The sequence below is a fragment of the Apodemus sylvaticus genome, chromosome 12 (assembly GCF_947179515.1).
Source record: "Apodemus sylvaticus chromosome 12, mApoSyl1.1, whole genome shotgun sequence".
NCBI lineage: Eukaryota > Metazoa > Chordata > Mammalia > Rodentia > Muridae > Apodemus > Apodemus sylvaticus.
The window spans coordinates 95,678,784-95,703,783 of NC_067483.1; the positions used below are offsets into that span (position 1 = coordinate 95,678,784).

General features: G+C 41.6%; 1 protein-coding gene across 2 annotated transcripts in view; it reads left to right on the plus strand.

Moving 5' to 3' along the window:
- Esrrg (estrogen related receptor gamma) overlaps nt 1-25,000 on the plus strand; it is a 479,885-nt gene that overhangs the window by 402,069 nt on the left and 52,816 nt on the right. For both annotated transcript variants that reach the window (XM_052200978.1, XM_052200977.1), the window contains 2 exons: nt 10,941-11,051; nt 14,804-14,965. In XM_052200978.1, coding sequence (XP_052056938.1) covers nt 10,941-11,051; nt 14,804-14,965 — 273 coding nt within the window. The remainder of the gene's footprint in view (nt 1-10,940; nt 11,052-14,803; nt 14,966-25,000) is intronic.

Here is a 25,000-nt window from a genome sequence, read left to right on the forward strand (position 1 = left end):
TGTGTGTGTGTGTGTGTTTTGGTGGGGATATAGTTCATATAGAGTTCAATGCCATGTGTGCTGTCAACATTCACCAAGGATCTTGAAACATGCCTCCCATAGTCAAGGAGTATGACTAAACATCTGCACATAAATACCATAGTTTCCAGACAACTGTACACGATGAGATGCGACCTTTATTTTTGTGGTATATTTAATGGAATAGGTCAGATTTCACACATGTTTTTCATTCTGGGGATTAGGTGCTGTTTAGTTCAGTGACAGAGTGCTCCCCAGTCCATGTGGCTTTCAAAATACCCACTACGTGGTCTTCCTCTGTTTAGCTTAGCCCAGTCCGTGTGTCTTCTGCTCAGCTGAACCCAGACGTGGTAGCCAACCCGAGGCTGTCTGTAATCTCCCCGTGTCAGCTTCCCCTCCATGGGCAGTGGACATTGATCTTTTCCTAATGCAGCAATAAGCTGCAAGCATTTTTCAAACGGGTATTTTATTTGCTCTATTATCGGTGAGAACAAAGAGAGATGCATTTGGCCAAGGTCAGTGGGAGAGGCAGTAAGACCCGTGCCAGAGAGCCTTCTGCCGTCAGCTCTGCTAATGCTGCCATTTGGCTCCGGTCTCCACTGACCGAGGAGCTGAAGTATGTTATGTTTCCAGCTGCCCAGGCACTTGTCAGACTCCAGATCTGTGGGTCACTTCCATCTTCTTAAGTATTTCATTCATAGACTCTTGGAACTGGAAGAGAGCTTACCACGTGGTTGGGTTCATTCATCTGCTTCCAGGCAGGAAGGCAATAAAAGTGTCTTGGGAGGAGAATGTTTTTGTTTTTGTTTTATTTGTCAAATTCCCCAAGTCCAGGGACATATAGTCTTTTCTGTTTCGCATTCATTATTTAAATAAAGCTCTGAATATAATTCTCACATGTCGGTTCTTCCTAGAATCTGACTGATATCCCCTTAGCCATCAACTATGTGTTTCTTTGTAAAGAGTCTGGGAAGAAGGCTGAAATATTGAGTTGTGGTGTTCCGTTTTTTGGCCAGCTCTTGTGTGTGTGTGTGTGTGTGTGTGTTTCACTGTGTTTTGTGACCCACGTGTTTTTATATCTTTTAAAGTGTAACATAGCAGCACACTAAGAATATCAGCAAGTGAGAATTACAGAAAGAATTGCAAAGAGATTGATACATTCTGTGTGCGTACTCTAGATGGAGAAATACAAATAAAGCCTTCAAGCAGACAGTAACACGTGATTAATAAATGACACATGAATGCATTTGCTCGTCTTATTTTCTTTTTTGAGTCTTCTTTTGTAATAACTGCGTGAGCTACATAGCAAGTTCACTGATGTTTATATACAGCTAAAATGTCCAAGATCATTTGGCTGCATTTTTAATCCTGTGATGCAGTTTCAAACAGTGTGTGGAATTCAACTGAATCTGCATGGCAATAGAATGTGTTAAAGTCTGTTTGGGCCAGGGGGTGTTTCAGATACACACAGGGAAGCTGTTGACCCATAGGATAGACTAAGAAATGCTGGCTGGGAAAACATCAGAGACTTTCATGGGAAAGTCTACCTCTCCCTACAGATGGCAATGACATCTGGGACTGGGCATCCTGACATCGACATCTAGCCTTGAGCTGCCTCATGAGCAGACCAGTGTATTTGCTCTCCCCTTGGATCTTAGAACTGAAATTCTGCACCCCACCTTGAGGGTGCTTTGAACAAAGGTCTCTGGTGACAAGAACCCATAGAACATCTGTCAAGAAATTCCCTGCTTGATGTGAACAGGGGACTCCTGGGGACTCAGGGCATGTAGCTTCTGCATACAGCAAGGGTGTTTTTCTACCTGTCCCCCACTCTGCTTAAATCCAGGTAACTTCTGAATTCCTGCAGCAGCATTTGAAGACCATTTTCCCACTCTCTCATTCCCTTCTCCCTCCTTGCCACCTTCCTCTTCCTCCCCTTGATTTGAACTTGCCAGTTTAGTGCCTTAAGCTGCCACATGCTGAGAACTCAGACCTGGGCCCTGATTCCGAGCCTGATCCGATAGTACTCACTTTCCTGCTATGGGTCCTTTCTTTGAAAGGAAATCAACCATTTATATTTATTTATATCAAGCTTTCTCGCTTATTTTTAACATTTTATGACAGTTAGGGTGGAACCTGAAGGCATTTCTTAAGACCTGTCTCCTTATGTAGCGTGAAGGCTAGCTGTAAAGATGTGCTGCCTCCTTGTGAATATACCGTTTGTGTCACGTGAGCTGAACTTATTTGCTGAAAGCAGAGAGAATCTAGAGTCCCCTGATATACAGAAGATCAAATGATAGTGAATGCAAATGAGCTGTATAGGTAACACTGCTTGTTTAGTGTGTAACATTTTTATTTACTGATTATATGTATATGTACTTATCTACAAATGATTTTTAAATTATCACTGTATCTCACAAATTCTCTACCCTCATCTTAAGCCCCTCCATAGCCATGATCAAATCTGGGGAGAGAAACCTGTCTCGGAGTACTCGGAGAGAGAGAAGTCCCTCATCTCTGTGGATATGTCTGTCTCTAACAAGGGACACCTTCTGCACCCATGTCCCCTTTTCTCAAGTCTGAATTTGAACAGGCTCTATGCCCTTGATAGCCTACTCGTCCTCTCTTTCCTCTCTCTCTTCACTAACTTCCCTCAGACATATCTAGCCTCTGCTTGGTAAATGAAGAGAGGCTGTGTGTGGCTTGTACATTGAGGGTCTTAGTGAGCACAGTTATCTTTATCTGGTAACCTACAATAGAGCATCCTTTAGTTCTATTTGAGGGTTCCTTTGCTACTTTCCCCTTATTCTGCTTAAGTCCTAACAGTGGCATCTTTAAACTCTGTTTCTGTCATCCTCTCTAAGACTGAATGGCTGTGATTCTCAGCCCAGCAACTTGTTAGCCATCTTGACTTCATATTTAGTTTACATTTACATGGTACTACAACCTGACTAAACCTCATCTGTGCTGTTGTTTACAGAGAGCATTCCCATGGGCTCTGTGAATGAGTCATACTACTATTGTTGTGTTAAACTTCTTGCTGCCGATGTCACAAGAGATTAGAAATGCCACAAGAAACCTGTCACTTGTATGACAGTTGGACATGCAGATCTTAACATTATACCTACATTGAATTGCTTTTAAAATGATTTTTTCTATATGTTATATATTGGGTATAGCTTCCACTAAACACAGTCTGAGAATGTACACCAGTTCTTGGTACACTTTGTGGTAGATTTTACTCTTTTATTTGTTTGTATGTATGTTTGCTTAACAGGGACACATATAGACCAAGCTAGCCTTGAATTATGAACTTCTGATCCTCTTGTCTGCTCCTCCAGAGTGCTGAGATCAAAGCCCAGGTCCACTCTTGGTTTGTTCGGTATAGGGATGTAAACCTGGGACTTCATGCTTGGTCAGCAAGCAATGGACAGAATGAAGTACATCCTCAACTTCCAGACTTGTTTTAGATTTTACTTTGGCAGACTATAATGATCACTACAGTGAAATAAAACATTTAAGATTATTAAGGTAAAAAAATTAGTAGATGTGTGTGTGTGTGTGTGTGTGTGTGTGTGTGTGTGTGTGTGTGAGGGGGGTAAGAACATTTACTGTGTATTCATGAAGACCTAAGTTCAGATGTCTGGGACCCACATAAAAATCTGGTGCAGCATGGGGGAGGGGGTCCTGCTTCCAATTCCAGCACTTTGAAGGTAGAAGCAGGAGGACCACTCTGAGTTTGTAGCCAGCTTGTTCTGTAGAATGAATTTCAGACTATCCCAAGCCACATAATAAGAGCCTGCTGGAGAGAAGGCTGGGGTGCCCACTTGTGAGTTCACCTGAACCAACAGTGCTGCTGGGGGCCGGGAGCAAAGGGTCACAGAGGCTGCTTAGTCCCAGCCAAGCTCTTCTTTCAGGAAGAGACCCCATATTAATGGAATAAAGTGACAGTGTGAGAACAACACTCTGGAAAGTTCCATGGCCTCCAAGCATAGGCACCCCGTGTATGTGCACACAGCACAAACTACATATGTGTACATATGCACAAAAACATACCAGAAATAAAAGGAAATTCTTCTTTTCTTTTTTAAAGACAGCTCCTATGTTTAGCTACCCCTGACAGGGGAAGCAAAGAAAGGGTGCCTTTTGAGCAGGAGATTTCTTTAATTACAATGAAGAGTTAATAATGGTAGGCATCACATGTCTAATGCCATGCTCTGGGTGCCCCTCTCCCTTCTTGCCTTTTATTCTGCCCCCGACTCCCAGAAACCTCAGCCTGAGCAGAAATAAAAGGTTCAAGGCTTGTCAGCATTAGTTTATAGACAGCTGTTTAAAAATAATGAGATATTGGGTATTGTGAGGCTCAGGGCTGTCTTGCCGGACTCATTCATTTCCATTCACCTTTTGTCAGGATTGCAGACAGAAGACATTCAATTAAAATGTGTCACCTGTTGCAGATGACCTAATTTGTATGTGTCATAGATCTGGCCTCTGTGCTGCACACAGGCAACTTTACCTCTGCTAGGGAAAAGTTCTCTGCTAAACATTTTGTGGAGAGTGCTTTCAAATGATTGCTATTTCCTCTTGGGCTCCATTCCAGACTTTGCAAGTCTGGTGCAAGGGCTCGGAGCCAGGCAAGAGCTGTGGGTTGCACTTCAGGGAGCTGGGTGTCAAGGAGCTTCTTTTGGGATTTTTGTCCTATGTGCATTAAGTCACATGTACATTTTGGATGCACCTCGACGCCTATGTGATTTCCAGTGCAAGCTTTCTATGTTAATCACCCAGATGGCTGTGGGAAGCCTAAGAGGACTGATTCCTGATGGCTGATTGCTCATTTATCTAGAAGACAAGAAGCTTTAATGTGAGCCCGGCCTTTTTAGCCCATTTAGAGACTAAAGTCTCTCTGCATCTCTGTCTCTGTCTATCTCCGTTTGTCCCCTCTCTGTCTCTGGCATTCTGTCTCTGTCTGCCTCTGTCTCTCTGTGTCTCTGCCTCTGTCTCTCTGTGTGTTTCTCTGTTTCTCTGACTTTCTCTGTCTCTGTTTCTCTGTCTATCTCTCTCTCTGTTTCTCTGCTTCTCTGTGTTTCTTTCTCTGCTTCTCTGTCTCTCTCAGTCTCTGTATCTCTCTATCTCTGTCTCTGTTTATATCTCTGTCTATCTTTCTCTCTCTATATATATATGTCTGCCTCTCTGTCTCTCTATCTCTGTCTCTTCCACATCCTCCACTTTTCAATCCCTTTGTGATCTCTCTTACATTTTTCACATATTACAGAATTTTAATTCCCAGATGGAACAGTTTCCAAATCTCTGGTCTTGTAGGCCTGAAAGTCCATCCAAAATAACCGAAATCATTAGCCACCACTCAGTGGGGCCATTGTGCGCCATTGGTGGTGCCTACTGGGAATGTGAAATTTGGCTGTGGTCTCCCTTTGCTCCTGTGCTCTGGCACAGCCAGGCCTGTTCTGCTTGCCTCTTATCTATGCTTTAATCAGGGTAGAGATATTGTTTACTTAAGTAATTTACTTACATTTTTTGGTATAGGCATTCTCCCCAACTCTCACACCTGACTCTGTCTCTAACACATTATGGCTTTCCTACCTGTAAAATGTGACAAAAATAACAACTGCCTTGTGGGGTTGTTTTGAGGGTATGTGCATTAATTCATATAGAATTCAGCTCACCCTCAATGTGTATCATGTAACAGACTCTCAGGAACTTTAGTTTTTTCCATGATGTCAGTCATGGACTGGCTCAATGAGACCACATGTAGACAGTGCTTCTTGAGAGGAAATTGGGACTAGGGGGCTGTCTGTTAAAACTGGGAGAAAGGGACTCAATCTCAAAGCCACATTTAACAGTATTGCTGTTTACTTTGAGAGGGGTTACAAAAAGTAGCCAGAGGTTGGTTGTGCTCCTAGATGGCCTCTAAGCATTTAATATGGTTGGCTTTTCCCGGGAACATATGTGTGCACATACAAATAATTTTTACTCACCCATTGCCTATAAATATGCATAGCTGCCCAGATTTTGTCCCAAAGGAGAACCCAACAGAAGCTGCCATACAAATCCCCAGCACTTGCCTAGACTCTGCTAATTCTTATAGCTTCTTGCTGCAGCACCTGCAAAAGAAGGCCCTCTGTGCTAGGCATAGATTCTGCCCTCAACAGTCTCCACCAGCGACTGGGTTAGGGTCTCATGCTCTCTTCCTACAGGGATGGAGGGAGGCACTAGTAGGCAGCAAAGTAATAGTGTAGCTCAGGGTAGCACACAGCAACATTGTAGCTCATGGTAGCACACAGCAACAGTGTAGCAGACAGTAGCACACAGCAACAGTGTAGCAGACAATAGCACACAGCAACAGTGTAGCAGACAGTAGCACACAGCAACAGTGTAGCTCATGGTAGCACACAGCAACAGTGTAGCAGACAGTAGCACACGGCAACAGTGTAGCAGACAGTAGCACATGGCAACAGTGTAGCAGACAGTAGCACACGGCAACAGTGTAGCAGACAGTATAGGCAAGGGTCCTGCTGTCTTAAGTTTGTCTTTCCCATGGCCCTCTCTGACTCTACTGAGGTCTATGCTAGATGACATTTACCAAGTACAACTGGTTGTTTAAAATTCTTGAACAAACATTTCAAAACTGTTTGCATGTTGATGTGGCCGCTTGTTTCTTTCTTAAGTATTCTGGGGATTTTACCCTTAACATCTTTTAGTAAACTTGTGCTTTGGTACAACATAATAAATGCCTTATTTTTAAACTGGGAAAGCAGGTGAGGTATTCTTAATAATTCCCTGAAGAGAAAGAATATCTAGGAAACCCATCTGAGTTTATGGTATTGCAGGAGTGAAAGTGCTTTGACTTACTGGGCTGTATAATATCATGAACATTTGCATTTGGAAGGAACATGCTGGCTTAGCATGGGTGGACCTGGGTGACCTTGGCTTGACCCTTTTGCTGTATTGGGTTTATTTCCGTCTTCACAGCTTTTTCTCCCTCTACGCCCTGCTCCTGCTCTGTTCGTTTGTGAATTTGGACAGTATATACAATTTGTAACTCCCTAGTGGTGTACAGGCACACTCTGTATGTGAAGAAGCCCTGCAAAATGTCCTGGTTAGATAGGAAATGCCAACTATTAAAATATTTATTTATTTATTTATTTATTTATTTATTTATTTATTTATTTATTTATGAAAAGATGACAGTGGTCTCTGCTTGAGTGGACAACCCAGTTGCTTTCCTTAACTTCTGATCTTGTCCCACTACATCCTAGGCACATTATTTTTAGAGGGAAACCCCCTCATGTTTTATTTTTTCAAAGGTATTGTATAAATTGTATCTAAGGAGAAACTGTTTGTATAGATGTGTAAAACACAGGAATGTTTATTTTGGGTGTGTTGCTGTTTGGTTCTCACCAAATTACTAGTCATCAATAATGCTATTTATTTTTACTAACATGGTGTTGAACTATTTATTTATTTATTTATTTATTTATTTATTTATTTATTTTCAAGATAGGGTTTCTTTGTATAGTGACATGGTGTTGAACTATTTATTTATTTATTTATTTATTTATTTTCAAGATAGGGTTTCTTTGTATAGCTCTGGAACTCACTCTGTAGACCAGGCTGGCCTCAAACTCAGAAATCTGCCTGCCTCTGCCTCTCAAGTGTTGGCATTAAAGGCATGCACCACCACTGCCTGGCAAGTTTTGAACCTTTTAAACACAATAGTTTAGGTTGTAATTATTAATTCTATTCTTCATATTCAGTAAATTACAGCTGAACTCAAGGGAAAAAATCTATCCATTTATCTATCTATCTATCTATCTATCTATCTATCTATCTATCTATCCATCTCTTTTGAGATGGGACTCTGTCTCAAAAGAAGAAAATAATTAAGTCGTGATATTTTTTGTCATACAAGTGAGCACATAGGTTGTCAATCATCTAAGGTGAAGAAGCTATTCTCAGAGGTCTATTAGGGTCTGGTTTGGCTTACATGCTACTGTTCCCACATATGTTTACACTTGATCCAGGTGAAAGGGGACTGTGTCTCCTTGGTCAGATTTTGCTTCAGTGCAAAGAAATAAATTGAATGGCATGGCATACTGCAAAGATATTTGCAGCTATTGCTAGTTGGGTTGTCCTTTAAACTTTTACTGAGAGTATAGCCAGCTACGGAAAGTCATCATGGTGACAGGCACTGTCCCTCCAGGGGTGCATAAAAGGCACATTACCCCAGGTTTGGAAGCAAAGTTAAAAGGCAATAGTAGGTATATTTTATTTGGTCTGAAATATTTGAAACATTTTTAATATTTGGCTGCTTTTGATTGAGAATGAATTTGCACATGAATACATTATTATGATCTTCTAAAACACATTGACTTCAGAAAATTTAGCTATTAATTGTTATCCAAACTTGGCAGGAGCACTGCTCTGCATATTGAATCTCTGTCAGGTTTTACTATAGGATTATTAATCTCATGCTTTATGACTATCAATATCTAGTCATTTTCCCTACTGTCATATAAATAAAGATCACAAATCATAAAAGAATTCTTTGTCCAATTGATTTTCATTTTAGGGAATAAAAAGTGAAATCCTCCTGTATTTGGAAAGCTCTTGACTATTTAGGAATGGGGTGGATGTGTGGGTGGAGTGGATGGATGGCAGGGTGTATATGCAGATATCTGGGTGGATAGCTACTTATCTACCCAGATGGCTAGGGACAGAGGTGGGGAACATTAGAGAGTCATTTGGAGCATGAACACAAAGTTAGTCCTCAAAATCAAAAGGGAAATGCCTGGTGATAGTGTTTATCTCACTGTTGAGAGAGAGAGAGACAGAGAGAGAGGAAAGGGAGAGGGAGGAGAAAGAGAGAGAGAGGAGAGGGAGGAGAGAGAGGGGGAGAGGGAGAGGGAGAAGAAAGAGAGAGAGAGAAAGGGAGGGAGGGAGGGAGGGAGAGAAACATGTTCAATAAATATTTTTGAGGATGCGTTTTCTTTATAGATCCAGTCACATTGGCTAAGAATGACTTCAGATGTATCTCCTCTGACCCTACGCAAGAGAACTATACTGAATGACTTAATTCAAGGTCCAACTGGAGGCAGTGCAGACACACTTAGTCAGAGCGCTGAGAGCTAATTTCTTGTGTGTGTTTTACATGTGTGCATACTTTCTTGTGTATGTGTGTACAAACATGTGATTGTATGCATGGAGGCCAGGAGTTGATGTCCAGTGTCAAACTTCAGTCACTTTCTACCTTAGTTTTTGAGCCACAGTATTTTACTGAACTTGGAGCTTCCTGTTTGGGTTGGAGAGCTGACCACTGAACTTCATGGTCTTCCCACCTCTGCCTGTGGATCCTGGGATTGCAGGTGTGCATTGGTACACTCAGCATCTCATATGGGGTCTAGGAACGAAGCTCAGGCTTAAACAACAAGCATTTTAGGGGCTGAGAGCCATCTCCTAAGTTTCCCCAAGTGCTACTTGCTAGGACAGATCTCATCTTCAGAAACTGAGCAGCGCTGGGCTGCTGAGGCAACTCAGATAGTAAAGGCACACGCTCCGAGCCAGACAACCTGAGACCCATCCCTAGGACCCACATCATGGAAGAAAATAACCAACTCCTGCAAGCTGTCCAGTACCCTCCATATGTGTACACAAGCACTTATTCCCTTATAAGGTAAATAAATAAAAGTATAATAGATATTCTTTAAAAAGAAATCTATCAGCTATATGTGAAATTATATTGGCAATATGAATCCCCTGATAAGGTCTAAGAGAATATTCAGGAGCCCATACACCAGATCTGAGTGATCCAAGTGTCTTCTGCAGACTTTTGTTCTAACAATTTTAGAGATGACTAAAGTGCTCTCTCCTTTTTTATTTCATATTCCCTCCTTCTCTCCCTCCCTTCCTCTCCTTTCTCCTTGCCTTGCCTTCTCTTGCTACATCTACTGATAGCAGACTAAATGTTCTGCCCAGGGTGAAGTTAGTTGACAGACATCAAGGCTATAAGGAAGCAGTAATGTTCCGTACATCTTGGCTGGATTAAAATGGAACCACATCACATAAAGTTGAAAAATCTTGGAGAAAGCTTGCAAAATAAAATTATGAGAGAGGAGGAAGCCTAATAATTGGGCAAAGAAGTAAAATGTGTCAAACTTTAGTAAATATTGATACAAATACACAAAATGAATCCAAGAGTTAGAAGAATGAAGCTACAATTCTGTGAAGATGAAATGCCTTGAAAACTATAACTAAATATACAGGCTGGGAGGCTACATATCTGAGTGGTAGATTTGACTTTGTACCTTCTGAATTCCCTCTTGGGAAAACACCCCTACACTTTGCATAGTCTTGCCCATAGTGTCACCTTGTAAATAAGAATCTCTTGAGGAAATACACTGACAGTTTCATACGGACCAATATTGGATTACATCAGTCCCACACTCCCCCAAGTCTGTTGGAACTATTTATTGCATTCAGTCCACAAGTGCAGCAAAAGAGGATTTTTAGAGTTCTAGATGTTTCTGTTGACTGGGCCCCACTCATGGGACTTTTGTGAATGATGGAGGAGAGGGTACAGAATGCTAACGTCTTTTATCTTGACATACCATGACACTAGCACACAAGAAACCACTTCTTTGGTTAATTTACATGGGAGTGTGCCTTTGCCCTGATGCATATATAGATGGTGAGTTTGAAGGCTCTGTAGAAAATGCCTTTAATATCTTCTACCCATGGGTAGCCAGCCTTTTGATTCAGCCTCCATTTTTTTTTATGCCTTCTTTTGTAACTCTGGTCCATTCTGAGTCCCACTGTCTGTCTCCTACCACTTCTGGTAGATTCAGTTGATGTATTTGGTTATTCTGTAACTACCTTAACAGTAAACCATTGTCTGTCTCTGTCCGCAGGGGTCCGCCTTGACAGAGTGCGTGGAGGTCGGCAGAAGTACAAGCGTAGAATAGATGCTGAGAACAGTCCATACCTGAACCCTCAGCTGGTGCAGCCAGCCAAAAAGCCATGTAAGTACAACAGATATTCTTCCCAGACACAGAATCCTCCCATTGGCACTGTGTGTCCTAGTATTGGCATGCCCATCCCTTCTGAGTCCAAGGAAACTCCTCTCTGCTGGAGAACATGAACTCTATCTTCAGGGATTGTCTATGAAGAACAGTGTCAACCCAACTAATGATCTCTTTCATTTCTTTCAAAGCCATCTATGATAATTCTCTGCTCTCCCTGTTTGTGCCTAGTCATTTGGTAGAAGCATAAGCATATTAATGCACAGCTTATATAGTGTGAATTTTACATTTACCGGTTGTCGTTATTTGCAGAGAGGTACATAAAACGGATCATACTGTGATCATTAGTTCATTGGAGCTGTTAGTTTCAGATTTCACAAGAAAGTGACTTTTGTAGTTTTCCCTAACTAAATGAGTTTGGCTGCTCAACCTCCCAATGAAAATACATTAGGGGCCTCATTAATTTGAAGCTATATAAGGTTAACACAGTAGCTAGCAATAGATTAGAGTGAGAATAGACCCTACTGATAATGAGCATAGGTTGGTGGTTCCATCTCAGGTGCCCTTATGGGTGTTATAAATTGTTTTTAAAGAGCCCGTGATTTTATGATACCAGGTTGCAATTGGAAAGGATGGCTGCTGCATAGCTACAATGCAAACCCCATTCTCTTCGTCATTAACTAAAAGGGGCTGGAGTATAGATTGTGGCAATAAATGTATCCCATTTTCTGAGAAATCAGTTAATAGCTACAGTGCCGCCAAGCTAGCAACCTAGATGTTTATGCCTGGCATTCAGAAGAGTCCCTAAGAGTTGCTTTGGTAGCAAAAAATACTTGCACGTACTGGTTCTTTTCTTCCGCAGAGGACACAAGCTACTTTTCCTTCTGTAGCAGTTTTAGAGAAGATGAGGCTGTTTTGATTTGCCTTCAAGGAAAAAGGAAGGGCCCACTTCCAGGTCAAGTTTTCCAGGAGGGGTCAGTGCTGTGCATTTGGGACTGTGTTAAGTAAATAAAGCAGACCCTGAACTGTAAATGAAAGGACATTTTAACTGTGTTAAAGGCAAAGCAGCCCATTTCACATAACATTAAAGCGCGAGGGAACATATGGCACGGTTTCTTCTTGCCTTTCCAGAAAACATTATGTTGATTATCCTTTCAATTGTCAAATCTGGCATCGCCTCCTCAGCCTGCGAAGTGGTTTGGCATTCTGCAGATACAATCTAGGAGTGTGTTAAGCAGATTTTGCCCATTATAATTAAAAACTTTCTGATAATACAATAAAATGCAATAAACACTAATGCTTAATTTCATCAGAGGGTTAGTGTTTCTTGATTCAATAATACCTAGATTGCCCGTTTCCCATTTCCCTGAAGCACACATTTACCAAAAGCCACTGATAATTTCCTCTACAGAAAGAGCAAACAAGCACCAGGCTATTTGCAAATCAACATGGTCCAGGGACATCTATCGTTTTCTGTGTAAACCTGAAAAATTGGGAAGCGGCTTGTCAAGTACCTCTGAGAAGATTACAGCAATTGCTGGGCGCTCTACTCCTCTGAGATAAAGAGGGCTCCTAATGAATCGTTACTCGTTATCTAAAGGCCGTTGTGTTAATTTCCCTTAGTCCATTCAATTAGTCTGTTTTTGTAACAAACATTTATAAAACTTAATTTTCAGATCCCGTCGGATAGGCATCAGGGGACTTTAACAAGAAGGTAGCTGGAGAGATTTTTGTGCACCCTTGGCTGGTTGTTTGTGGACTACAAAGGACCAAGACTGAAAATTGGGTTGTATTGATTCTAATTAGGGAAACATTAAATAAGACTTAGCCGGAAACAGTGCTGTTGGCTATTCTGTTTGCTGAAGGATGGGGATGTCCCGGCTTTTGCTGAATCGCTCTGACCTACACGTCAGAAAGCCATGACTTGGCTAGAGCAGGCTGTGTGCTTCCCCCTGTGAGAAACAATAAAATCTAGATTCATGATTTCCTATGGTTACACATTTATACCCTTCACTTATGCTTCTTCAGAGCCACAAAAATCAAAACTTCTCTCTGTGTAACCAGAAATACATGGAGTTCCTTCCATGGCATATTGGACAAACAAATACCCCTCCTTTCAAGTTCTATAAACTAAAAAGAACATATATCACCATTAGTTAATTTTTTTTCCTAGAAAGTGTGCTATTTGGGATTATTTCTACCTAAATATTAACATTAAAGTTAAGGACTACTATCTGAAATAAGTGTAATTTCTATGTCCATATTAGTGTATTTTTTTAAAAAAATATTTTTAGGGTTGCCTGTACAAGACCTGAACAAAATCAAGCTAGCCATCATTCTAGCACAGAGTTGGGGGAGGAGTCTCAGGAGCCTTCCTACCCTGTACATTCAGGAACTCTTGACAGTTGATAGATTTTGAGGAGCTTGAAAGAGTTAGACGGAGGAGCAAGGGTTGGATTAAATAATTAAATGATTAAAATACATTATATGAATTAATTTCAGAGAATCAATGGAATACTACATACACACACACACACACACACACAAGCACACATACAACCTCAGGAAAAATGCTAGATATATCTTAGATAAGTCTCATTGTTATTTCATCATTAGACCAATGAATGCCAGGTGTCATTTGAAGTCGAAGGAGTTAAAAACAGAGTAAAAGAAGACGAGTAGGAAACATACTTGAGATGAGACCTTAGCTCTGTCCACAAAACGTCCCTTAGACTCTTATTTTTCTGGAAAGATATTACCCAGGACTCTTAAATATGTGAATTGAGTTTTTTACCCATTTGTATCTCCTCATGTAGGGGAGAGAATCCCATCTAAAGCTACATCAAGAAATTGAAAATCAGGCCAACGAGAAAAAACATTCTGTTGGCCGGGCTTTACGGCCCCTCCATAAACCCGCACATGCCCCTAAGCAGCAAAACACATCCGATGAGACACTTCCCATTCGTCTCCAGTGTTGACTTTATGAAGATTTCAAAAGCATAGATCACAAATTTCAGACAGATAAATCTGAAGCAGAGAATGAACTGGGGACAAGAGATGAAAGTAGAAGATTAAAGAATAAGGTGCTGGAGGAGAAAATGCTGTATCGTATAAGCAGGCTCGTTTTTATGGGCACAGATATTAGCTGTATTTGGAGGGTTGGCTTGCTACATGGAGACCGGGGAAAGGAGGGCAGCTCCTGTTTAATGTATCCCAAGGAGATAGAGTTATATAGTCAGTAATTCATCCTGGCAGAAGGGCTCTGACCTTTGGCTCTTCCTTAAAGGAATTAAAACAGTTAATGACTTTCGTGCCTATTAAGACTATGGGCGTTTGTGGGTCTTTGCTTTCTGCACTAGACCATATTTCAGTTCCTTCCACTGGGCTTTTTATTTTGTAACCATCGGATGCTGTTTAATCTGCTCCCCTAGATCCCACTTAAGAATCAGAGAGTAAGCCCAAGAAGCATCTTACTTCTTTTACCTGTTTGCTATAAAAATGTTCACAGTAGGACCAAGCCTCCTTTATAGATGCAGGCAAAGAAAGGGATGCTTTCTGTCATGAACAGTGAGTTCTTTCCTGCTGTGAATTTTCCTAAACGCTGCTCAAAGCACACAGGGTGAACCATGATGGAGTATGTGTGTTTTATTGTAGGATGCTGCAATTATTTTTCAAAATACGAAATAGCTTAGAGTTTATGAAAGTCGGTGATTCTGCTGGTGAGCATAGAGTGCTCTGGTCTGACCCCACAGATAACAAGATTGTCTCGCATTTGTTGGTGGCTGAACCAGAGAAGATTTATGCTATGCCTGACCCTACTGTCCCGGACAGTGACATCAAAGCCCTCACGACACTCTGTGACTTGGCCGACAGAGAGTTGGTGGTTATCATTGGATGGGCAAAACATATTCCAGGTAAGTTCTCCAGAAACCCTAAAGAAATGCAAAGACTGCAGGCACCTCCAGGTTTGTATATCCCACAGGAGAAAATTTTACATTTTTCCTGTGAGATTATTTCTAACTCTCTGTTGTCTGCATTTAACTCAGCACCTGTTTTCTTAATTTGGAGCATTGATTTTTATATAGTGATAAGTGTGATGTTTATGTACTGTCTTGAGCACCAGTCATTCCCTATTTGAGAGCACTACCTGCCACAATTTAACATGCAATCCATAAAACCATTTCTTAGTTATGTTAAAGATTTTTGTCTTTTTCCTGAGGAAATAATTCTACATGCTTTTTTAAAATTTTTATTTATTTATTTATTTATTTTTTAACTTTACAACTATTATTTTCAGCAGTAGGTGAGTGTACTCTCTTTTCTTTCTCTGAATATTTCATCTTGGTATTTACCGTTCATGTTCACTTTGACCTTCTCTTTATGATTACACATTTCAAATCAGTTTGCAATTAGATATTTATGATGAATTTATATACAAAATGACATGCTAGATAAAGATGGCAGATTTTCTCATATGCTGACCCCGAGCCTGTGTACCTGGCTATGTAACAAAAGGAACCCCTTTGAAAATGTTTGTAGTATGTTTGAATTCATTTTTGTTGTTTCCTTTGGCTTTTGTTTTCAAATAGTTTATAAAGAAGTTTTCAAGTGACGAGAGATTTTTTTTCTGGCACACACAGTTAGCTTATTTCTGTCTCCTTAAACTAGTTTGTCTTTATGCTTTGAATGCTACAGTAATTTCTTTAATCAAATTGATGGAAGTCCCTTTCCCAGCCCACACTGAAACCAATTTATTGGTCATGATACGCCAGCCATGTCGCTAACAGTCGTAACGAACTGTCAGGCAGTATCGCAGTGAAGCTAATTTGAAGTCATTAGGTGTGCAGCGTTCAGGCAACAATTTGTTACAGTGGTTAGGGACACAGCTGACATTTCTGAATAGCTTTGTTCAGGGCAGTTCTAGATGAGACCAAGCAAATTGTAAACTAATTTAAACATCGCTCTGTATTATACCGGCTACTTTGTCTTACACTGTGTGCTAATAAAGCTCTCCAAATTAAGTCAGAACTGGTTAAATAGGTAACTTGAATGTATACTTTGGCAAACACCCACACAAGAATAACAATATCTAGAAGAATATAGTTCGGCCCTGTGGATACAGGATGGTGAACTTAGATCATAAGCACACTCACATGGATTGTATAGAAAGGTGTGCAAAGGAAGGATTTAAAAAGGGCCAGATGGCTCGGTTTGATGATTCTAGCATTTGTGAGGCCGAGGCAGGAGGATGTGCCTTGACTGTAGAATGACAGGCCTGCCAGTGGGACAAAGCCAGATAACACATTTGTCTGGACAGCATATGAAAACCTCTCTGGGAGGAGAGTGCTGTTGGTGGGTGGCTCAAAGGAGAGAGAAACAAAACTAGCATCTTTTGAAAACATGTCTACAGTCACATTTTTAGGTAATCAGGATAGAACATTAATGTGGTAGACCATTGTTTCATATGTTTATACTTTTATATACATTTTTTGCTATTTGAATGTCTTCTTGATATAAATGGAATTGCATTACTTTCCCCTCCCTTTACCTCCCAGCCCTTCCCAACTACACTCCCTTGAAATCTCCCATGCTCCCCAACTCTCAAGTTGACAGCCTGTTTTTCTTTGATTATTACTGTTACATGCACATACATGCATATGCACATACATGCATACGCACATACATATAATTCTAACCCAGGGCTTCTCATCTTAGCTCTACTGATACTTGGTACTAGAAAATTCTGTTGCAGCTGGCTTTTCTGTGTATGTTAAGATATTTGATAGCATCCTTATCATCTACTGACCAGATACCAGTGATACCCCTCTAACAGACAAAAATGTCCTGAGATACAACCTTATGATGCCAGGGAACACTTGACACCAATCTGCCCACCCCACACATCCCTACTGAGAACCACTCTCCAATTTGGGATATTTATTCTCCTCTATTCAAGGACAGAGAGATTGAGGCAAAGAGAAATACAAGAACTCACATAAGTTCACAGATGTTTTCGGAATATTCAAAACACATTCAAGCCCAGTGTGGCTCATAACAATGGCAGAATCAATACTAGACAGGATGATGTAGGACAAGTGTCACTGTTTGGGGTAGCCTGGGCTACATAGTATATTTCAGATGAGTCTGTGTAAACATTGAAGACTATGTTTCAAAATAATAGCATATTTAAGTTAAGACCCCCAGAACCCATATAAAAGCCAGGCATGGCAGCACATGTCTGTCATCCCAGTCCTTAGAATGTGGAGACAGGAGGATCATGGGAAATTGCTCACTAGCCAGTCTACCAGTGAGCTTCAGGTTCTGAGATAGACCCTTTCTTCAAAAATAAGGTAGAGAGTAATAGAGGAAAATATTTGGCATTGACCTCTGACCTCCATGCCCCATGTCACAAACAGCCAACTAACAAACAGCAGTGTGTGATTCCTGTCACCATGATGTCAGATCACCTACCACTTCCATGAGCTCTGCTCAGGTCTCCCAAGTTTAAGAGATTTATTAAGGCAGTATTTTGATACCATCTGGAATTGTCATGAGAAAGACCAGCTATTAAAAAAAGCAACTGCTCCTAAGGCCTGTGGTTTGGAAAGGTCAAAGGTGAATTTACAGTCCTGGTTACGTACCTATGTGGAGATGCAGCGTGCTGTAGTCACGGACTGGGCAACTTTGGCGAAGGCAGTAGCTTTAAATAACTGAGTGCTGCCCTTTCCAGTACTGGAAACGACGGTGTGGGTTCATGTGCTCAGTCGCAAGCCAGGCCCTGGAACTGGTGGGCCCTGACATTGTTCTCTCTCAGTAGCAATGAAGAAGCAGCCACTGGCAAGATGCCTTAAGCTCTCGTTTTGCTAGTTCCCAGAGGGTATTTTAAATGATTACAAAGAGAACCTGGGCTTTTCAGAAGGGAATTCAAAAAACATCAATTCACTGAACCGGTTAAGTTTTTTGTTTATTTGCTTTTTGTTTTTGTTTTTTAATCAATATGCATGCCTGATGGGTTTGGGGACGGCGTGGGAAGCTCGGTGTTGTCAAAGCATGCCTGAGTCCAAGGGCATCCGAGAACTACACATCGACATGTAGCACATGGGCTGGAGGAGTGTAAAGATTAAAGTCACATGTCTGCCTGGATAAAAAGAAAGTTGTTCTCTCTGTAGGGAACCAGCCTTACTGGGCAAGTCTGGAGTCACACCACAGTCAGAAGCAAAGTGAAACTTTCCTTTGGTCTTAACTTTAGAATTTTTTATGTAACACCATAAAAGTAAAGTGAACTTATACACATGCATGCACATGTATGAGTGCACAGACACACACACACACACACACAGAGAAACACACACATAACACACCCACACAGACAAACACACATGGACACACATATGCACACACACATAGACACATATACACATAAATACACACAGATGCATACATACATGTACACACACATCAACACACACACAACACACACACATTGACCCACGGACACACACAGAAACACACTCATGGCCACACACACAGAAACACATAAGGACACACATACATATACACACATAAACACACATAGACACACATGGACACACACAACCACATACAAGGACACACATATACACATAAACACACACATAGACACACGTGCACACATACACACATACATGATTCAAGCCTTTGTGATGCACACTGTCTTCTCACACCTTCGCACACCTGAACCTGCATCTCAGGTCAGGCCAGCTCCTCTTCTACACTGTTACAAAGCCTCTTTAGCGTGCTCCCTTGAGCCTTTATGAAAAGTGAGAGATTCTACCAAAGAACAAAAATACTGAACAAAAATACATAGGGGGTGAGGGGTTTTTATCAGTAAGTAGAATTAGTTGGCTTGCATTAATAAATCACACAGATGGGACATGAGCTGCTGTGAAACATGGCCACACTTATCTACAGAAGCAAAAAAAAAAAAAAAAAAAAAAAAGAAGAAAAAGGAGCACAGGGCTTCAGCGAGTGCTTGACTTTAGCTGGAGGAGCGTAAGGGCACAAGAACAGATGACGGTGCCCTAATAGCCCTTTTTAAGAATGACAGGCCCTGCCATTAGCATCCCTTTATACCCTTGGAAATTGCTCATGCCTCGCTTTTCTGCTTCCTATCTGCCTGGCTCTTTTTTATTTCTCTTTCAATTTCGTCCGCGCTCGGATAAGCGCGTGCTAACACAATATGATTGAGCTGTAAAATGGAACGCTGTCGCCTCTAATCTCCTTTATGTAGATACGGAGGTTCGGCACACTCCACTCCCTCTCCATTGTTGGCCTTTCTTAGAACGGGCTGCCGAGGATCGGAGGCTCCTCCGGCACACGGAGGAGCTTGGTTTCACAGGGTGTGATAAGGTAATTATCAGCCCAACAGGCAGATCTGGGATTGTTCTTTGTGGCTGATTAGGATATTATTATGTCCTGGAATTTCCTTAGCAAAATACAGCGTGGGCTTAGCAGGTGGCACTTAAAAAGCCGTAGCCTGTATTGGCTGACCTATATAAGTGGCTCGAGCGTATTTATGCATCTTGTCGGCCGGCCTACTACTTTAAAGGAACAGGAAATGAATTTGACTAATGAAGTGGGTGGGTATAATTTAAAAGAAAACACCGCAGACTTTCAGGTGGACCTGTTTCCATAAGTTAATTTAACCGATTTCCTCTTGTGGCAGAGGGGCTCAAAGCTGAACCTCTCTGCGGTCGAGCCAGGCTCTCTGGCTGACCTGTGCGCCTCGCTCAGCTTTAGTAACGCCTGCTTGTAACAGAACCTGATACGTTATATTTCACAAAGGAGGGCTTTGCTTGATGCCGGGAACACCCCAGTCACATTTTTTTTCTTAAAAGATACATTTTTATTTATGTGTGTGAGCATGTGCCTGTGTAAGTTAGGCGCCACATGCACGTAGCCTTCCACAGAGGCCAGAAGAGGGCACTGCATCCCCTGGACCAATTGTTTTTGTGAACTGCTCAATATGGGGGTGCTGGTAACTAAACCCGGGGGCTCTGCCGTGTATCCAGCCCCACTTCATCACATTCTTAAAACAGTGTCTCATGAATGATGGCATCAAACAAAAATGGAGAGAACCTCACGGCTTTTTCAGCCAAGGCAGGGCTACTGAAGCTCAAAGAGCAAGTCGCACCCGGAGTATGAAGCTATGAGAACACAGTTCCAATCGTGCTGCTTTCTGTAGAAAGTAGAAAGTACACCAGCCAGCATTTCCCACCTCGGCTAACTTTTAAATAATTAGAAAAAAAAATCAAAGTTGCTTACTCACAGGGCTTTGTAGAGTTTTCCTGGTTTCAATTTGTAGACTTTGATGTAATGACAAGAATCTCTAAAGAACACGAACCAAACCCTATACTAAGACATATATGTGTGTATATACATGTCTTATATGCATACACACATATAAATATATATAATTTTTAATGTAACTTTAAAAAAAATCAAGAATGTTTGAACATTGGTCCCCAGTGGCCCTGTTTGGAGATACTGTTATTTTATTGTTGAAATAAATTTTCTGTAGAGACCAATTTTTGAGATTATACGTTAATGTTGAGGTTTTATTTTTGCAGTATTTCTTTCTGGATATTGTTGATTAAATTCCCCCATTCCATATCACACCCTTTTAAGACAGAGTCTTACTTAGCCTGGGCTGGTTTGGGTCTTACTCTGTGTCCCTGCCTGACCTGAAGCTCATAGCAATATTCCCCCTCCCCTATCTTCAATGTGCATGATCCGCACACAAGGCACATGCAGAAGCCAGGAGACAGTGGCAGACCCAATGGCCCTAGGAGCAAGTCTCATTTTTAGTACATATCAGTCTCTGTATGGAAAGTATGGATGAACTTGACAGTTAAAACAGGCGGTGGTTGACTAAAGGTGACCTATGCAACATGTAAGTCATATTTATTTTGATTCTATATCAGTAAAGCTTGATGAACGTTTTCCTGGTTTGTCGGTTTAAAACGTGCCCAGCCCAAAATTTCAGCTAGCCTTTAGGGGCCATTTTTCCTTCATTCCATAGCTGAGTTTACATATGGTTGTGTTTTATATTCCTCTGTGAATGAGTTCAAGTAAACACCTGTGTCTTTCCCTAGTAATCTATTATGTGCTTATGTAACTCTATAAATGGATAAAAGTTAAATACAGACTCAAAGCCCTGGTAGTCCATAAGGCTGAGTTACAAGGTTATTCAGTTATTAAACATTTAGAGATTGTTTAACCAGCTAGTTGAATCCCTTTATACCTGTTGGCTAAAGAGCTAATGAAAGTAAAATCAGAAAAGAAGAGCTGCAGCTGAAAATATTTTATTTAATTGCACTATTAAATATATTTTGAAAATCAAATGAGGAAATAGACATGGAAATTATCAATCTATATATAATTAATTCATGTACTATAAAAAATCATCTAAATGTAAAAACACCCAGAAATGATTTTTATTTGCAAAGTACTGCTTACATATGATCCTTTCAGTGCCTTAAATCCAAAGGAACCCCCAAAGTCAGTACTCATAGAAGTAATTCAACAAACTTCTGTTCTGATAAACAAGGGAACACTTCCTTGGCTAAGAGATCATTGTGTGGGTATTATTGTTCATTCCTAGACAGATGAGACCCATTATTAGTAAGGATGTCATCTATCTTAGGCAATCTTTAATAATTTTAGAACTGTGTACTGGTTGGTTTTGTGTGTCAACTTGAAACAAGCTGGAGTTATCACAGAGAAAGGAGCTTCAGGTGAGGAAATGCCTCCATGAGATCCAACTATAAGGCATTTTCTCAATTAGTGATGAAGGGGGAGGGTCCATTGTGAGTGGTGCCATCCCTGGGCTGGTAGCCTTGGGTTCTATAAGAGAGCAGGCTGAGCAAGCCAGGGGAAGCAAGCCAGTAAGAAACATCCCTCCATGTCCTCTGCATCAGCTCCTGCCTCCAAGTTCCTACCCTGTTTGAGTTCCTGTCCTGACTTCCTTTGGTGATGAACAGCAGTGTGGAAGTGTAAGCTGAATCAACCCTTACCTCCCCAACTTGCTTCTTGGTCATGATGATTTGTGCAGGAACAGAAACCCTAAATAAAGCAAACTGTAAAAGAGAAACAGGACCCAGTAGATGGAAATGGGTTGTGAAAGAAAGTTAGCTGTGATATCACCCGAGGGGCTATCTACCTTCTGTAGCTGCCCTTGCTAAAAATGAAATGGACACCAATCAAAGTATCCCTCACAGATCAAGTTCAAGGGGCAAGCCACAGCTCCTTACTGGCACCCACAGGGGACAGTCCTCTCCACCCAGTGCCTTGAGTATGTGAGCTGTTACTGAGCTATCTCTGAATTATAACATCCATCTCAGAGAGCGAAGGAGAGTTCGAAGTCCTGAAAGCTAACCAAGTGTGTAAGACCTGGGAAGCTTAAAAATTAACCAGACTTACAAGGTCCTTCCCTGAGATTATGTCAGCTATGAACAACTGTTCAGAGAGAGGCGCCTCTTCAATAGAGTTTCCTGAAAAATGTGTAGGAGACACTAGTGATATTCCTTCCCGAGTCTAAACGAGTCTTCTGAGTCAAATTGGCTTTGAGTCACTGACGCTCCCATAGGCACACTGTCAGTCACATTCTTGGAAGGCAGCTATGCTCACCACTATACGACCAATGTTGGTTGTCACTCAGATTCTTAATAAACTTGTTGGCTCACCAAGCTAAATATGACTGGATTTTTTTGGGGGAGGGGGCGTTCTTGGTATATAATTAATGCCCTAGCTGGAGTAAATAGACATTTCTTTGTATTTTCCCATCAAGAGTCCGACAATATAATTGATGCTTTAACTAATAATTGGCAGAACCCAAGATGAATTTGGGGAAGGAGCAATTGCATCATCCTTGAAATGGGTCAGAGGAAAGAGAACTGACACTGAGCAACCTGGTCTGGAAATATCCATAGGTCCAATGTATGGATCCATGTAAATATGCCTTCTGTCTCCCATGCAGGATGGGACTGTTTATCTTTTTGCTGCAGTGGCAGTGGTGTGCCCCTTGGTGTGGCTGATAAGACATGGAAAAACAGTTGGGTCATGTGAGCATCCCTAGGGTAGCGGGACCTAGGAGACTTGCGTTGTGTACAGTCTATGGGAAGGCATACCCTCTGGTGAATGAGGGCCACCATAACCCGACTGGGATACTCCTGAAGCTAGAGGGTAGACTGCTATCCCTGAAAGTAGCATGGATGAGGCAAGGCCATGCAAGGGTTTCGTAGTCTCTGCTGGGATGGAGGATCAGACACTGAAGCTCAGCTGCTGCCCAGGAAGGACTTGCTCTCCTAGAGAAGAGAGGAGTTATGTTCGGGAAAGACATTAAGATGCCACTTCTTTACTAACCTCTGATTTGGTAGGAAATTGGGGGAGGGTCGGAAATGTAGGGTGATATGGAGGAGCTCACTTGCCATTTCTTTAGTGAGATAGAAAGGAAAGAGAATATAAATTAGATTTGAATGAAAGACAGCTTCCACAGACAGCGAGGGGGGAAGAACTGAAGTCCAAGTGGCTAAGACAGCTCTCAGGTCTGACAGTTAATACACAAGTGTTGGGGTGGGGACTCCTGCATTCAGCTAGAGCATGAGAATCATAGTAATGGCCAACCCTGGAAACCATGGTAACTAGGGGATGCTCTACACCTGAGCTGAATGAATGACTCAGGAAAAACTTCTACACAGAGAAACAAAGAGCCTTTCACATCCTGGTCAGTGGGGCTGTGCAACAGAGCAGGAGAGAGCGTGCAGAGCAAGCGTGCAGGAGCTGGAAGGAGTCGTAGACTGCAGTGGAGCTAGTGTCCCTGACTTGAAACCTCACCTGAGTACGGTTGGTTAGCATTTGGAAACACCGTTCACACTTTATCTGTTCGCCTATATCCTTCACTCAGTTTGAACACAGCCCATAGGTTACCTTGTCAGAATCCTTTAAAAATAACTCCCTCCCATGGCTCAGCACGATGGCTCAGCATGTAAGGGCACTTGCCTGCAAGCCTGACAACCAGGGTTTGATCTTTGAAGGAGTACACAGTGAGAGGAAGGAACGACCTTCTGCTAGTTGTCTTCTGTCCTAAGCATGCACCAATTAAACAAATGTTAAAATAAATGATAGCTACCTCCCTTAGTCCATCATAAGACTTAGAAAGGTAAGAGACTCGGGTACCTTACTAAAGTAAAGACTCATACGGTCTCCCATTGATATTATGGATGCAGTAAGCAATTACTGAGTTAGAAGAAACTCTTCAAAAGAGCTGCCCACAGATTGGGCAGGGGTCTTTTCAGATGAATCTTTCATGAGTTGTCAGCTGATGCACCGGTCTTTGTGCCACACTGTGTATAACCCTTCACTCATGATCCGGTAGAGAACTTCACAATCCAGTTACTTTTCTCATTGCTGTGAGAAATACCTCTTAAAAGCAATTTAAGGAAGGAAGGGTTTATTTTAGTGTGCAGTTTGAGGGTGCAAGTCATAGTGGCCAGGAAGGCATGGGGGCAGGGCCATGAGATAACCAATCACATTGCATCTGTAGCTACAAAGGGGAGGGAAGAGTGCACACCCTCAGCACACTTTATCATTTTCATGTGTTCCTGGACCCTAGTCTGGGATGATGCTACCTACATGTAGGTGGGTCTCCCCACAACAGGTAACCCAATTTAAAAACTCAAAAAGCTCTCAGTGCCTCGAGGTGTGTCTCCTAAGTAATTCTAAACCATGTAAAGTTGGGAATCAATGTCAACCACCACAGACAGTATCTAGACCTGATTGGAAGCCTTTCTTTAGAATATTGGCAGTGGCTATCTGAAAAGAATAGATTTCCCCCATATATCCTTAGGAAGAGTCTCTCTGGTCGTGTGCACTCTATTCCGCTTTCCCATGTTTCAATGTTTCCAAATACT